General features: G+C 44.8%; 1 protein-coding gene across 3 annotated transcripts in view; it reads right to left on the reverse strand.

Annotated features, from left to right (window-relative positions):
- Window positions 1-16,522, reverse strand: part of LOC126187654 (protein D3-like) — a 63,431-nt gene that overhangs the window by 9,308 nt on the left and 37,601 nt on the right. For all 3 annotated transcript variants that reach the window (XM_049928864.1, XM_049928865.1, XM_049928866.1), the window contains exon 5: window positions 14,300-14,375. In XM_049928864.1, the coding sequence (XP_049784821.1) occupies window positions 14,300-14,375 (76 nt within the window). The remainder of the gene's footprint in view (window positions 1-14,299; window positions 14,376-16,522) is intronic.

Here is a 16,522-nt window from a genome sequence, read left to right on the forward strand (position 1 = left end):
CACACCTGTTGCAGTGCTCCAGTGACAAGTAAACACTGTGGATGACACTATATGGTCCATAATAGCCATATGGACAAATGACGGTCATCCCGTGCTGTGGTCACTTTCCATGGCCCAGTTGCCACTCGTCACTGCGTACAACCTTCCCCTATCCACTGCTTCCACACATGCATCACTGTCTTAGCAGCATGCCCTGTGCAGCCCGAAATGTCATGGTATGATAACCCCGTTTCCCGGAGACCAATCATTTTGACCCGTTCAAACTCGCTCACATGCCGATATGGCTCCCTTTGACATCGACAAGGCATACTGGCACTCACTGTATTGTTTCCAACTTGTGTGGCAGCTCTGCACCGACTACACAAGGCGCAACACCGACCCTGTCAGACAGAAACGAGGGGGGCTCTGCTCGGCCTTCATGTACCCCATCTCGCTGCAAAACTTATCACATACTGCTTGCACACCCATCCCCACTTCCACCAAGTGTGGCACTATTCTGGAAATTCCTTCTCGGTGTAGCACTTTTCACAAACGGCAATGTACATTGTGAACTCTTTCATCAAAATTAATCTTATAGCTATCTATATAATCTGATATTTAAATGTTTTAACAAATGATTTTCCATCTAATCAAGATAATTGATGTAAACAGGTTCACATGCTCTAGGAAGAGGCAATCATGGCTGGAATAAACAAATATGAGGCCCACTTGTGGAAACTACTTACAGGAGTATTGTGAATGAAACAGATGGATCATTATAATTATTTCTGTTAATAGTTTACAATGAACTGTGGTCCAGTTTCCATCTGAAGGATTACACCAGTCTCACATGGCAGCAGTAGTGTGTTACCAACGAACCTTTTTTGACAAGCTTGTTTCATCAGCTGCTGGTATTACGGACAGACAGGTGTTTAACTCCCGTCTTAGATGAAGCATGTAAGTACACACCCTTGAAGATATTTGACATAACTGAGTGAGTACTGCACTCTCACAGATCTTGTTCTATACACCAGAAAATGAAGCTATAAGTGAGCACTGAGTGGCTAATGCATAAGCTGGGACTCATGTGACAGGCCCCTAGGAAAGGGAAGTTCTGTAGCTACAGTTTCCTTAACGATTCTAAGCTTATTCAGGGCTATGGAAGATTGCTAATCAGCATCCCATGTTTTAGGACAAACTGTGTGGTACCTCCCTTAACCTTAGACTTACAGAGACAGAATAAAGAAACAAAGATTATGTTTAAGGTCACACTGACAACAATGTCAACAGAGGCAGAGCACAAACTCTAATTGGGGAATGATGAGGCAGAAAATCAGCTACCTCCAAAGAAACCATTCTGGCATTTGTTTTACTTGATTTAGGGGAACCTAAATTGTATGGCAATATGGAATTTGACCTGTAAACTTTCCAAATGTGAGCCCCGTGTTCTTCTTCCATACCAGCTCACAACTGTAACAAGATGTACTGTGTATTCATAGGAACCTCATTCCTTCACATGGATGTGACTTACATCGTAAGAGGTTGGAAGGAGCCTAAGTTTCATATGGATGGGCCACATTATTTCACAGCTTCTGTGTGTAATGGAATACCACTCCTAGAATCCTAAACTCCTCATCTGTTTCTGTTCCACTGATCTCTCTTTCTTATCTAAAACTTTAATCCATTTAACCCTTATCTTCCTTTGCTAAATAAGCCCTTTCCTGGAAGGAAACCATTAACAATTCCCTATCAGTAGCTGCCATCAATTATTTCATAGCAAAATGTTTCATCTGTACACATTTGTTTCCCTCCTTCACAAATTGGGCAGCCACAATGATGACCAAACCCTCTCCTGATGCAATAAAGACCTAGCCAAGGTTTTGACACAGACTAACAGCTAAAGCACGGGAGGGGGGGGGGGGCGGAGGGCGAGGGGGGGGGAGAGGGGGGGGAGAGAGAGAGAGAGAGAGAGAGAGAGAGAGAGATCTACTCTTTGGGGGGGGGGGGGGGGACAGCAAGTTCATGAGCTACATTCATTAAACTGTTCAAATTCTTTTTGCTCTTTCGACTGCAATTAATTATATTAGCATTATGTCACTGTCATATTCCGTGTGTCTGGATATAATGTTCCACACAAAAACTTCCTCACAAGCAGAGAAGCACCCATAAGAAATCTTGGCAGAAAGAGATAATAATTTGAGCCAAAATACTCACTGTCAGTATCACTATCTGTGCTTATTTCAACCATGGCAATGTTTTAAATAGGATAAACAACTGTTTTGTATGCCAAAAAGAGACAGCAATGAAATTCAGTAAGGAATGGTAGTGGTTTACAAATGAACCTCAAAGCTTTAGGAATTAAGGTTTTGCACAAAAACCTACATCGTCAATGAAAATTTGACTTCAAAAAATTGCAACAATTAACAAGAAAGTTGAATGTAAATGTTCAAATAGGCATATTTGAAACCACTTTCGTTTTAATGTTAAGATCTCCAAGAAGTATTTGGACCGAAGATACGCTCAAAGAAAACCTTATGAAGACATCAACTTGCTGATTTGCTGATGTGGGAAACGAAATTAAATGCATTCAGTGACAAAAAAATCAGTCAACATATGCAATTAAGAAAATGACTAAGCTGCTGCATAAGGAGCAAGCAGGAATTCTTGACTGCTTTGCAACACCCACAACTCGAAGTTCTGTAGCTCGAACAGGGAGAAACTAGGCCCTGCAAAGGAGGAAAAGATCATGTTGTAAATAAAATAAAAAAATCACGTGCATGTAGTTCCAAACCACCAAACAAATAAGAAAGGACTCCTGCAATAGCAGTGTCTTTCTATCTCTTAGAACTGTTTCCAAACCGGATGCTGGAGACTGCAGCTGCCATCCTCTCTTCCGAAAGTTACAGCACAAATATACAAATTAGTTTGATACTACCAACTGGAGGAATGAATAAGTGCATACAACAAGCCCATGGAACATAATTTGTTTAAAATGGATTCCCCATTGCACACCATTAAACATAAATAATTGTAAACTGCAACGACATCTAATCATCTCACTACATTGAAGTGTGACACTGACACTAATATTCATGTTGCAAATAAGGGTTGGGAAAAGTGCTTCAAAAGTATTGGTGAGGTAAAAGAGGACCCAATTTTTGTTTTCAGGTACAGAGATGGCAAGATTCCATACAGCCCAGTGCCAGGGCTACAACACACAATGCACATTCACTGCTTTCAGCACCACATGGCCAAGTCTTGTCAACTGTGAAACATGCTTGTCCTTGGCCTGGGCAAGATAAGATTCAGATCACTGCCACTTGAGATTTGCAGCCAAGTGGTAGGGGAAGTCACTGAGAAAAATCTGAATGGCAAAGCTGTAAAGCTCTCAGCAAAATCTTGTTAAAAGATAAGTTATGGAGTCATTTTCATTCTATCTCCATCAGTATCACACACCTACATGTGAAGTTTTTCCACGAGGTGAGCCCTCATTACTCTACTTCATCCTTTGCACTCTGGTTACGCCTTGAAGTATTCCTTGGGGTGATTAGCTATTTCTAGACTCACTCTCTCACTCACCCCCCCCCCCCCCTACTCTCTCTCTCTCTCTCTCTCTCTCTCTCTCTCTCTGTGTGTGTGTGTGTGTGTGTGTGTGTGTGTGTGTGTGTGTGTGTGTTTTGTTTGTTTGTTTGTTTTTGTCCACTGCTAGGTACTAACTTCAATACAACAAATACACTCCTGGAAATTGAAATAAGAACACCATGAATTCATTGTCCCAGGAAGGGGAAACTTTATTGACACATTCCTGGGGTCAGATACATCACATGTTCACACTGACAGAACCACAGGCACATAGACACAGGCAACAGAGCATGCACAATGTCGGCACTAGTACAGTGTATATCCACCTTTCGCAGCAATGCAGGCTGCTATTCTCCCATGGAGACGATCGTAGAGATGCTGGATGTAGTCCTGTGGAACGGCTTGCCATGCCATTTCCACCTGGCGCCTCAGTTGGACCAGCGTTCGTGCTGGACGTGCAGACCGCGTGAGACGACTCTTCATCCAGTCCCAAACATGCTCAATGGGGGACAGATCCGGAGATCTTGCTGGCCAGGGTAGTTGACTTACACCTTCTAGAGCACGTTGGGTGGCACGGGATACATGCGGACGTGCACTGTCCTGTTGGAACAGCAAGTTCCCTTGCCAGTCTAGGAATGGTAGAACGATGGGTTCGATGACGGTTTGGATGTACCGTGCACTATTCAGTGTCCCCTCGACGATCACCAGTGGTGTACGGCCAGTGTAGGAGATCGCTCCCCACACCATGATGCCGGGTGTTGGCCCTGTGTGCCTCGGTCGTATGCAGTCCTGATTGTGGCGTTCACCTGCACGGCGCCAAACACGCATACGGCCATCATTGGCACCAAGGCAGAAGCGACTCTCATCGCTGAAGACGACACGTCTCCATTCGACCCTCCATTCACGCCTGTCGCGACACCACTGGAGGTGGGCTGCACGATGTTGGGGCGTGAGCGGAAGACGGCCTAACGGTGTGCGGGACCGTAGCCCAGCTTCATGGAGACGGTTGCGAATGGTCTTCGCCGATACCCCAGGAGCAACAGTGTCCCTAATATGCTGGGAAGTGGCGGTGCGGTCCCCTACGGCACTGCGTAGGATCCTACAGTCTTGGCGTGCATCCGTGCGTCGCTGCGGTCCGGTCCCAGGTCGACGGGCACGTGCACCTTCCGCCGACCACTGGCGACAACATCAGTGTACTGTGGAGACCTCACGTCCCACGTGTTGAGCAATTCGGCGGTACGTCCACCCGGCCTCCCGCATGCCCACTATACGCCCTCGCTCAAAGTCCGTCAACTGCACATACGGTTCACGTCCACACTGTCGCGGCATGCTACCAGTGTTAAAGACTGCGATGGAGCTCCGTATGCCACGGCAAACTGGCTGACACTGACGGCGGCGGTGCACAAATGCTGCGCAGCTAGCGCCATTCGACGGCCAACACCACGGTTCCTGGTGTGTCCGCTGTGCCGTGCGTGTGATCATTGCTTGTACAGCCCTCTCGCAGTGTCCGGAGCAAGTATGGTGGGTCTGACACATTGGTGTCAATGTGTTCTTTTTTCCATTTCCAGGAGTGTACATTTTTGGTAGGCCAATATCCACTTTGTTCCATTGCTAAAGGCATCAATCTCTGTTTGAGAACCAGCAGGAGAAAAGATTGTTTCTGTCTGCCTGCATGGAGTGAATGGTGTCAGTGAAAGGATCAGTATTCTTCTAGTATCTTGTGTTTGTCTTCTTAGTGTGGGTGAAAGTTCCAGTCCTTGTCTGAGTGACACCAATGCTCATTTTCATATTCTTATAAAATAAAAAAATTTAGCAGTAGCATGGAAAGTGGAGAGTACATACTGTGTGGAATGCAGCAGGAGCTGATGATGATGATGATGTTTGGTTTGTGGGCACTCAACTGCGTGGTTATCAGCGCCCCGTACAATTTCCCAATTGTCAATTTCGCCCTTTCCTGGATGATGATGAAATGATGAGGACAACACAAACACCCAGTCATCTCGAGGCAGGTGAAAATCCCTGACCCCGCCGGGAATCGAACCCGGGACCCCGTGCTCGGGGAAGCGAGAACGCTACCGCGAGACCACGAGCGGCAGACGCAGCAGGAGCTGATCCCAGTTCACGAACATATGAAGGCATGTTGTGGAGCCCCTTACAAAAAATAGTGCTGAGAGCTAGTAAGAAGTCTAATGTGTGCTTGGCATGTCTGTTGAGGGACCTCAATTCCAGACATGGAGGAGGTTGTTTGATTGGTTGGTTTAAAAGAGGGAGGGGAAGGGACGAAACTGCGAGGTCATTGGTCCTTGTTCCCAGTAAAATAATTAAACAAGGGAGAGAAGAAAAGAAAGGAGATGTACAACACAATAGCAGGAGAAAGGAAGAACCAGAAGAACAACAGAAGGACAACTAACATTACATGGACAAAACAGGAAAAGAAAACCACAGAGAGAAGAAAGAAACAGGTAGAAGGGGTAAAAACAAGAGAGCAGATGACCATGGCTGGCCGACCATGAGAATAAAAAGGAAGAGCCAGCCACTCTGCGACATATTAAAACATCCATCCTAAAAGCATTAGATCGGAGAACACAAAGGGACAAAGGACATGCACTGAAACTTGTATAGAATGATAAAACCCCACCCTTCACATACAAAACATGTAACTAAATTAGCCGATGAGCCATTGTCAGCTAAAATTAATGGCACAAGTCCAGTAACTGAAGAGTCCATCACAGGGCAGCCAAAGAAGGACAGCTCACTAAGATGTAGGCCACTATTAGCCAGGCACCACACCGACACAGGTGGGTCATCGCAGCGCAGGAGGTAGCTGAGTATCAGCCAAGCGTGGCCAATGTGGAGCCGGCAGAGAACCACAAAGTCCCTGCGAAAGGCCCACATGGAGGACTGCCCACATTTGTAGTCTCCTTAATGGAATACAGTTTGTTGTGCGTACTGAGGTTATGTCATTTTGTCTCCCAAAGCCACAAAACCTTGCGGTGTAATACTGAACACAGGGTCAGTTGCAGAGAAGCCGATCTCCATAAGCAGTTTCTGCGTAGCCTGTTTGGCCAGCCTGTTGGCAAGTTCATAGCCTGGGATTCCAACGTGACCTGGGATCCAGGCAAACACCACTGAATGGCTGGACCGTTCCAGGGCATAGACAAGACTCCTGGATGGTTGCTACCAAAGGACGACGATGGTAGCACTGGTCGATAGCTTGTAGGCTGCTCAAGGAGTCAGTACACAGAAGAAACAACTCCCCAGGGTGTGAACAGATGTACTCAAGAGCACGAGAGAGAGCCACCAGCTCGGCAGTGAAAACACTGCAGCCATCGGGCAAGGAATGTTGATCAATATGTCCTCCATTGGACATACGCAAGGCTGAAGTGAGCATCAGCCATTGAGCCATCGGTGGTAAACCACTTTGTGGCCTCAGTACATGTCAAGAATCGAGAGGAATTGGCAGCGGAGAGCTGTGGGGTTAACTGAGTCCTTAGGGCCATGTGAAAGGTTCAGGTGAAGCAACAGCCTAGGTGTACACAATGGACGTGTATGTGAATGGATGTGTACATGAATGGACCTCAAGTATAGGTGGTAAGGGCAAGGACTCTGGTTTGGAAAGAAGGGATCGGACACGAACTACAACTGGAAGCCCTGACCTGGGCCACCAATGCTGGAGATGAACCGCCATGGGCGGGAAAAGAAGACGGTGACTCGGATGGGCAGGAGAACTATGAACAAGTGCAATGTAACTGGCCAGTAGTTATGCAAGCCTAACCTGCAATGGAGGGACTCCAGCCTCCACAAAGACACTGGTCATCGGACTTGTCCTAAAATCTCCTGTTGCTAGGCGAACACCACAGTGGTGAACTGGGTCAATTAAATGCAATGCTGAGGGTGACGCCGAACCATAAACCAGACTCCCATAGTCAGGGCGGGATTGAACAAGGGCTCTGAGAGCTGCAGCAGCGTAGAGCGATCTGCACCCCAGTTAGTGTTGCTCAGGCGAAAGAGGGCATTGAGGAGCTGCCAGCACTTCCACTTAAGCTGACGAAGGTGAAGAAGCCAAGTCAATCGGGCGTCAAAACCAGTCCTGAGAATTGATATGTCTCCACTACAGCAAGTGGATCCTCATTAAGGTAAAGTTCTGGTTCTAGATGCTGACAGAAGTGCATAACACACAACTCTGCGGACAAAAACTGGAAATCGTGGGCTAGAGCCCATGACTGCACCTTGTGGATGGCTCCCTGTAGGTGCCGCTCAGCAACACCAGTACCGGTGGAACAGTATGAAATGCAGGAATTGTCTGCAAACAGAGAAGGTGAGACGGATGGCCCTACAGCTGCTGCTAGACCGTTAATGGCCACTAAAAGTACAGAGCCACTCAATACAGAGCTCTACAGGACCCCATTCTCCTGGATGGTGGGGGGGGGGGGGGGGGGGGGGGGGGCTATGAGAGGCACCAACTTGGACATGGAAAGTACAAAATGACAGGAAATTTTGGATAAAAATCGGGAGTGGGCCTCGGAGACCCCACTCATATATAATGTGGCAAGGATATGATGTCGCCAGGTGGTGTCATATGATTTTCGTAAATAAAAAAAGACAGCAACCAGGTGTTGGCATCTGGAAAAGACTGTTCGGATGGCAGACTCGAGGGACACAAGATTAACAGTGGTAGAGCGACCCTGGCAGAAGCTGCCCTGACATGGAGCCAGTAGGCCATGTGACTCCAGGACCCTACCCAACCGCCAACACACCATACATTCCAACAGCTTACAAAGAATGTTGGTGAGGCTGATGGGCCAATAGCTATCCACATCAAGTGGGTTTTTACCAGGTTTGAGCACTGGAATGATGGTGCTCTCCTGCCATTGTGAGGGAAAGACGCCATCACATCAGATCCGGTTGAAGATGATGAGGAGATGTCGCTTGTGGTCAGAAGAGAGATGCTTAATCATCTGACTGTGGATCCGATCTGGCCCAGGAGCTGTGTCGGGGCAATGTGCAAGGGCACTGAGGAGCTCCCACTCCATAAATGGGGCGTTATAGGTTTCACTGTGGTGTTTAGTGAATGAGGGAACTTTCCTTTCCAGCCACCATTTGAGAGTGCAAAAGGCTGGGGGGTAATTCTCCGATGCAGAGGCTCCAGCATAGTGCTCAGCAATCGCGTTTGTGTCAGTAGACAACACGCCATTTATGGTAACACCGGGAACACTAGTTGGGGTCTGGTACCTGAAAACACGTTTGATCTTTGCCCCGACTTGGGAAGGTGACGTATGACACCCAATGGTCAAGACTTATCTCTCCCAACACTCCTGCTTCCACAGTTTGATAATATGGCGAACGCGGGCACACAGCCGTTTGAAGGCTATGAGGTGCTCCAGGGAAGGATGCCGCTTATGCTGCTGTAGAGCTCACCGACGATCCTTAATTGCTTCAGCGACTTTTGGCAACCACCTAGGGACTGCCTTTTGCCGGGGGCAGCCTAAAGAGCGAGGGATCATGTTTTATGCCACAGAAACAATTGTTGTAGTCACCTGCTCAACCATCCCATAAATTACTGGACGGGGGCGGGGGGGGGGGGGGGGGGGGGGGGGGGGCATTCAATGGTGACAGCAGAAGTGAAAGTCTCCCAGTCCGCCTTGTTTAAAGCCCATCTGGGCAGGTGTCCGTGGACCTGATGCCGGGGCAGTGAGGGGAAGTGGTCACTGCCACACAGGTCATCATGTGCTCTCCAGTGGATAGATGGGAGAAGCCCTGGACTGTAAATTAATAAATCAATGGCCAAGTAACTACCATGAGCCACACTGAAACGTGTGGTGGCCCCAGTATTTAAGAGGCAGAGGTCGAACTGAGACAGTAAAGTTTTGACATCTCTGCCTTGGCCAGTAAGCACGATACCACTCCACAAGGGGTTATGGGCATTAAAATCTCCCAAAAGTAGGACAGGTTCAGGGTGTTGATCAATCACTGCAGTTAATACATTCAGGGATATTGCACCATCTGGAGGAAGAAATACATTGCAGTCAGTTATTTCCTGTGTCGTCCTTATTCCGACAGCCACCGGCTTCAAGAGGGGTTTGTAGCACAGTTTCACTACAAACTGGGTTTAGGACATAAACACAAACACCACCTGACACTCAATTATAGTCACTACGGTTCCTGTAGTATCCCTTATAGCTGCGAAGTGCAGGGGTCCGCATTGCCAGGAACCAGGTTTCAGTTTAGGTCAGTCGGCCCAGGGTCTTACATTACATTATTTTCCTCTCTTTCTGTAAAATCCTGCAGTCTGGCGAGCAAGGTGAATGATGCTTTCTGCAGTTGGCACACATGGGAGGTGGGGCACATGGAGTATTGGGATCTGATGGACGTCCACAATCTCGACATGTGATGCTAGGAGTACAGTGGGAAGACATATGGCCGAACTTCCAGCACTTAAAAGCACCACATTGGGGGAGGGATATATGGCTTGACATCACAGCAGTAACCATCACCTTGACCTTTTCGGGCAATGCATCACCCTTGAAGACCAAGATGAAGGCACCAGTGGCAATCTGATTATCCCTTGGACCCCGGTGGACGTGCCAGACGAAATGAACACCTCGCCACTCTAAATTGGCACACAGCTCGTCGTCAGACTGCAAAAGAATGTCCCTGTGGAATATAATACCCTGTACCATATTTAAGCTCTTATGGGGCATGATGGTAACAGAAACATCGCCCAAATTCACAAGCGAGTAATGCTTGTGACTGGGCAGAAGATGCTGTTTTTATGAAGACTGATCCAGAGTGCATTTCATACAAGCCCTACACCTCCCCAAACTTGTCCTCCAAATGGTCCACAAACTGAGGCTTCATGGACATGAAAGATTCCCCATCAACTCTCATACATACGAGGTACTGGGGCAAATAAGCTTCACTGTCATCCTTAGCCTGACGTTCCTCCCATGGTGTGACAATTTGGGGTCATATTTCTTAGCTCTGAAGTTAGACTTTGCCTGCTTAGAGACTGCTGGTGGCGGACCACCAGCAAGAAATGATGTACTACACTTCACTTCATGGCATGTCATCCGCCCTGATGCCACCAGCAAGAAATGATGTACTACACTTCACTTCATGGCATGTCATCCGCCCTGATGCCACACACTCCGACCAGGGGCCTTCCCCACGGGCGCCACCCAGCCTCACCAAGGGCCACCTGGCAGGATGGCCATTGCTGGGAGTCCCGATGCCCCAAGAAGATAGGCATCTACTCCATGGCATACATGGGGAGTTAACGGCAGAGGCACCAGCAGAGTGATCCCTGTGTTGCCAGGGGCCTACAACCAACAGGGTACAGGGTGGCCCCACCACAACAGACTGGCTACCATGCTGATATAAGGTGCTAAGAAGTCCGTGGTCACCGTCGGCGCAGAGTGCGACACTGCATACTACATCGTGGAAAACGCACCCAGGAAGGTGTCCTCACCCAAGAGATGTGCGACTACAATGCAAGAATAAGAAAGTGGACTAAAGATCTCAATGCACGATGGACAGGATGCCCCATGTAAGACGCCCTTCCCCAATTGGCTCACTCTTCGGTGGGAACATTTAGAATGATGGAGGTCAAACCTGACAGAGGACCATCACATAAAGGCCAAAATGTGAGAGACTCGTTTTAGCGCCTCTTACGACAGGCAGGAATACCTTGGGCCTATTTTAACCCCCAGACCTGCAGAGGGGCATGGAGGAGGCCCTGCCTGTGGATATTGAGGGTTCCTGGTGCAGTCATCACCAAGTTGTGGCTCACGTCAGCATTAATGACACCTGTCACTTGGATCCTGGGGCCACCATGGCTGGCGGAAGTCATGAATAATACCAGCCTCGCTTGCAGGGTGCGAGCAAGCTCACAATTTACACAATCATGCACGTAACTGATTAGGGTCCTCTGAACTGGAGCCTTGTGGAGGGTCTCAACCAGACACCCTGTCAATTTTTTGACGGTCTTGGCTGCAGATTTCTGGACAAGTATTGTAAGATGGACTATTGTAGTACTCATCTTGATGTGTCAGGGTGCACTACTCACAGAACCAGAGTACTTGTGGAGAGCATACGGAAGCTTTTTAAACTGTGCGATAGTTTAACCCTGACGAATGCTAACCAGTCAATACGCAGAGAGTGAAATCATATCACTTACAAAGTAAAGACACTTCAGATGTCAAAATTTTAACAGTATACTGCTAGAGTATTCATACCACATTTCCTGAATTTACTGCCCTCCAGGAAAGCTCTTGTGCTCAAATTACACTTAGAACTGAGAACTGGACCCTGCCAGGAAACACTGCCTTATTGAAAGCAATGATAATTCTGATACATTTTACGGTGATCTTCAGAAAGACGTGAATACAATCAAGAAGACAGACAATGTTGTCATCACTGGTGATTTTAATTCAAGAGTTGGAAATCTATCTATACCGGGAATATTAGACTTGGAGAAAAGGCCCTTAATAATAATGAACATGAACTAAACCAATTTGCCTCCTCCAACAATTTTAAAATTACCAAAACATTTTGCAGAAAGAAAAACAATCACAAGTTTACATGGTGTGTATGAAGATTAAGGGTCTGTGATTGATTACATACTAATTCATGATAAAATGAAGAATCTTATGCAAGATATATGTGTTTATAGAGGAAGTGACATAGGTAGTGGCCACTTCCTTCTAGACAGTAAGATAGGGTTACTATCAAAGTGGAAGAGGGCAAAAGAACTACAAAAGAAGCCACAACAAGGGTGGTTCGAAGTCCATCTCCTATTTCAATATAGTATTAGGAAACTTTATCAGTACAGACTCCAAGAAAAGCTTGCTTCACTACCAATCAAAAGAGACATAGATATACGATCAAATAATATCAAAACCTGCATCACTGAAGCAGCCTCAGAAGCAATTGGTAAAAGGAAGAAAACAGATGGGAAAAAATGACTCGTAATTTGGAACACAGAAATTAAAGAAGCCAGTACAGAAAAACAAATAAGTTTATTTGCACTCTCTCTCTCTCTCTCTCTCTCTCTCTCTCTCTCTCTCTCTCACACACACACACACACACACACACACACACACACACACACCACACCACCACCCCCATCCCCCCTCCTCCAAAAAAAATCAAATCCTCGTCATCAGATATGCTGTGCAATGTAATCTATGCCAGCTCATGACTATGAACACTGACACTGGCATGCTGTGCATCCATGGCCACCTATGACATTGATGCTAACAACTTTCTCTCTAGCAGTGGTCCTATCCTTGTAACCGACAAGAATAGAGGACTATCATAAACAGGGATGTTTACCACCGGTTTTACCCTGTTTTGCTATCAGCTGTTCCACACACCACCTTAGGGTTTACGTTTCGACCCTACAATATACTGTAAGGACAATTGCATTTGAAGTATATGCTGTACTTCACAAAAGAAAACAGACAAAAACTGCATGATGACCATCTGGAATAGGATGATGATTTCGTTTCAACAAAAGAATTTCCTATGTTTCTACAAGTTTAATTCACATTTTTCCTGAATCAGTTTTTGTTATATGTAGAATTAAGTTTTACTTTACTGTCCTCAAATTTGTTTGGTTTCATGGCATTTATTACTGATTATTCAAAGTTCAGCTTGGAATTCCAGTTTTATCATCAGTACTGTAAGTCCTAAGTTATTAGCTCCAGCTATCCAGGAAATTTCACTGTTACTACAGTCAACCAAGCTGTTTCAATGTGCGATAATCTCAATATGATAAATTCCTGCAAAAAAACACTTCAAACTGTTATCCCTGAAATATAATATCAACAAACTTTGATAGCAATAACAATGCATCTTATTTCAATTGGGGCACTCTACACACCACTGGCTTGAATCATGTTATTGTGGCATCAGCATAGTTTTACTTTGCACTGAAATTAGTAAAAGAGTACTGAGATCTAACAGTCAAGGCTGCTCTATAAAATGTGCATTCAAATATTGATTTCTTTTAATAAATACAAAAAACATCACCTTTGCTTTTATGTGACTGGCAAAATTCACAGCTATGTGACAAATTCTCCTGCAAGCACTCCACACTGCCACAGTCACAATCCTATAACTGTAAATGATTCTGGAGTCATAGAACTCACAGTCAATAATAAACGATCAGCAAATATGCCAGAGGTAACTGTAATCAAGCAACAAACACAATAATTCAGTGCCCTTCTTTATATCTTTCCTTATGTGACTCCATAACTGATTACTTTTGAAGCCAAATCTCAGAGTGATTTCCAACAATTCTTTTCATCAGTATACAGTTCAGTTACCCCTGGAGACTTTCACAATTCCCACAGATTTCCCCTGTCATTTCAAGAAAAATCTATTTTCCTGTGAATTCCCAGCTTCCCAGGTGTTCTGGATAAGTAGCCTCCCTGTGTAACCCATGTGTCTCACCAGCAAGATATATGTGTTGCATGTATATAGCACAGTCCTTCATTCACCTTTAAGAGGGCAGGCTTGTGAAGTCCATTACAAAATGTAGCAATGCTATCACATTCACTTGATATAATTTGAAAACATATTCCAGTTTCTAAACGAGGAAAAAAAAATTCCATAAATAAGTACTCCAGAGTAGCAAAAAATTAGTATTTTTTAATGTAAATGACAGAGAAGTCAAATATCTAATTTCTAATTATTAGATTTAGCATTGGTGCACGTAACTAAATTATGTACTTACCTATTTGTCAAGCGCTTTTCATCAAATGTCAATTTGCCTGGCTGTTTATATAGCAAGAAACAGTAACGATGCAGGCCTGACAAAAGTAAAGCATTTTATTACAGATTCAGTTCACAAAGGACTCAATTTAAAATTTCATTACAAAAACATTAACTAGTAAGTAAAACTGGTAAGGGTACAAAAATTCCTTTTTTAAAATCTGCAATAATGGTTCTCATGTGCTCTGAATAATAAGCAATCTAGAAAGAGTAAATGCCCGAACAACCACACATGTGCGCTTGTATGCTTTTCCATCTTAAGAACAAACTCTTTCGCGTAATGTCTCAACTCTAGGATAAGTTCTACCATTCCTCCTTCCATTACTTGTATTCCACCCACGGTAAGTTCTACCTTTCCTCCATTCATTACTTGTATTCCACCCACAAATTCATATAATATCAATGTTTTTAAGTGTACACAAACTGTGGAGCACATATTTAAAAAAACTCGAAACAATGGGCAGCAAGAAATTCAGTTCTCTTGAAATAGTGTGCTGTACAGTGCACCGGTGGTTCTGCAGACTCCCAAGGATTGCTGGGGAGTTGTACTGAGAATGGGACAAATTATATCAAAAAGTTATGTAACAATGTGTCACATATGCACAATACATATTTCACAAAATATTTACTGTTTACATTTGAATCACTGCCACATGTGTTGATCTGAATTTCTTGCACATTTTCAAAAGGATATCAGAATTATGGATGGCATACTACTCACCTGCAAATATACATCAAATTTCGTTCAGGAAACAACAGGTCTGCAATAGTACTTATACTAACACAATTAAGTTCTGCTAATTTGTGGATGCACATTTAATAATTTCTTGGAATCTATATTAAAATGTACTCAGCCTGTCTCTGTTAATAACCCAATTAAAATCAATGTTTAAGTAATCATCATTTTACCTCTTTGTAAAGTACTCTGGAGAACTCTTGCAACACAAGGGCATCCAGCTTAGGCCAACAAGTCATAAAGGAGGCCTTTAAAATGGTTGTAACAACACTAACATAAGTTGTTATATTTTATGTGAACTTATCCTCAATGCCTTTTTCTGTTTATTCATTGCTGCGAATGCAAATAACTAGCATGCCACATTCCTCACACCTAAGACATTATAATACTTCACACCTAAGACATTATAATACTTCAGACAACTCTAAGCGAATTCCCTCATTATACCAATCATTAATTTCATATTTGACGGACAACTGGTAACCAAGCTGATCACAAACAGTGAAATCATTGCATCACAATCACTTACAGTAAAGAAAACTGATTACTCAGACACGTAATATTCTATTCACCTTATCTGTGAGGAAGTTTGGTTTGTGGGGCGCTCAACTGCACGGTCACCAGTGCCCGTACAAAGTCCCAATTTTTACACAGTCCAATTGTTTTTTATACAATCCAATCTTGCCACTGTCATCACAAATGATGATGATGATGATATGATGATGAAATGATGAGGACAACACAAACACCCACTCCCCAAGCAGAGAAAATCCTCAACTCAGCCAGGAATCAAAACCCGGGACCCTGTGATCCAGAGTCAGCAACAATAGCCACTAGACTACTAGCTGCGGACACACCTCATCTATGCTCATTATTTGGACTTCAAGCTCAATGGTACTGTAAAAAAAAATTTATTAGATAGGCTGCCTCACCTCTATTGATCGTTGCCCCCCCCCCCCCCCCCCCAACTAAGAGTCATGGTATGTACTCAGTTGCTACAAGCTTATGTATGTGTGATAATCATACCCCTAGTTATCAGACTGCAGCCTCTCAGACAAAAGTCATTGTTCTATCACTTGGCACTTGGTGATACAATTTTGCCTGATGGAAGAAGGGATATTTGTGTCCAAACATGTGATCACCCATCAGGGAGGCAGAATTGTAAGGTAATGAGTGTTCTATGTTGCAGTCCTAGATGTTGTCAAACTTGAAGTGGCCCAGTCAATAATTTTAAATGCTTGTAGAAAGGAGAAAATTACTTCTCTCCTGCTGAATCTATGATGGAACTGTTTGTATGTGTGACAGTAGCAGTAACACAGACGCTGATGGTGACAGCAGGACCAACATTATGCAAGAAACGTTAAACAAGAGGAAGTATAGCTGGAAAGTTCTGGCAGAATTTAAATGACTTTAGGATTAAAGAAGACCACTCACCTCATGCCTATGTTA

The sequence above is a fragment of the Schistocerca cancellata genome, chromosome 5 (genome assembly GCF_023864275.1).
Source record: "Schistocerca cancellata isolate TAMUIC-IGC-003103 chromosome 5, iqSchCanc2.1, whole genome shotgun sequence".
Lineage (NCBI taxonomy): Eukaryota > Metazoa > Arthropoda > Insecta > Orthoptera > Acrididae > Schistocerca > Schistocerca cancellata.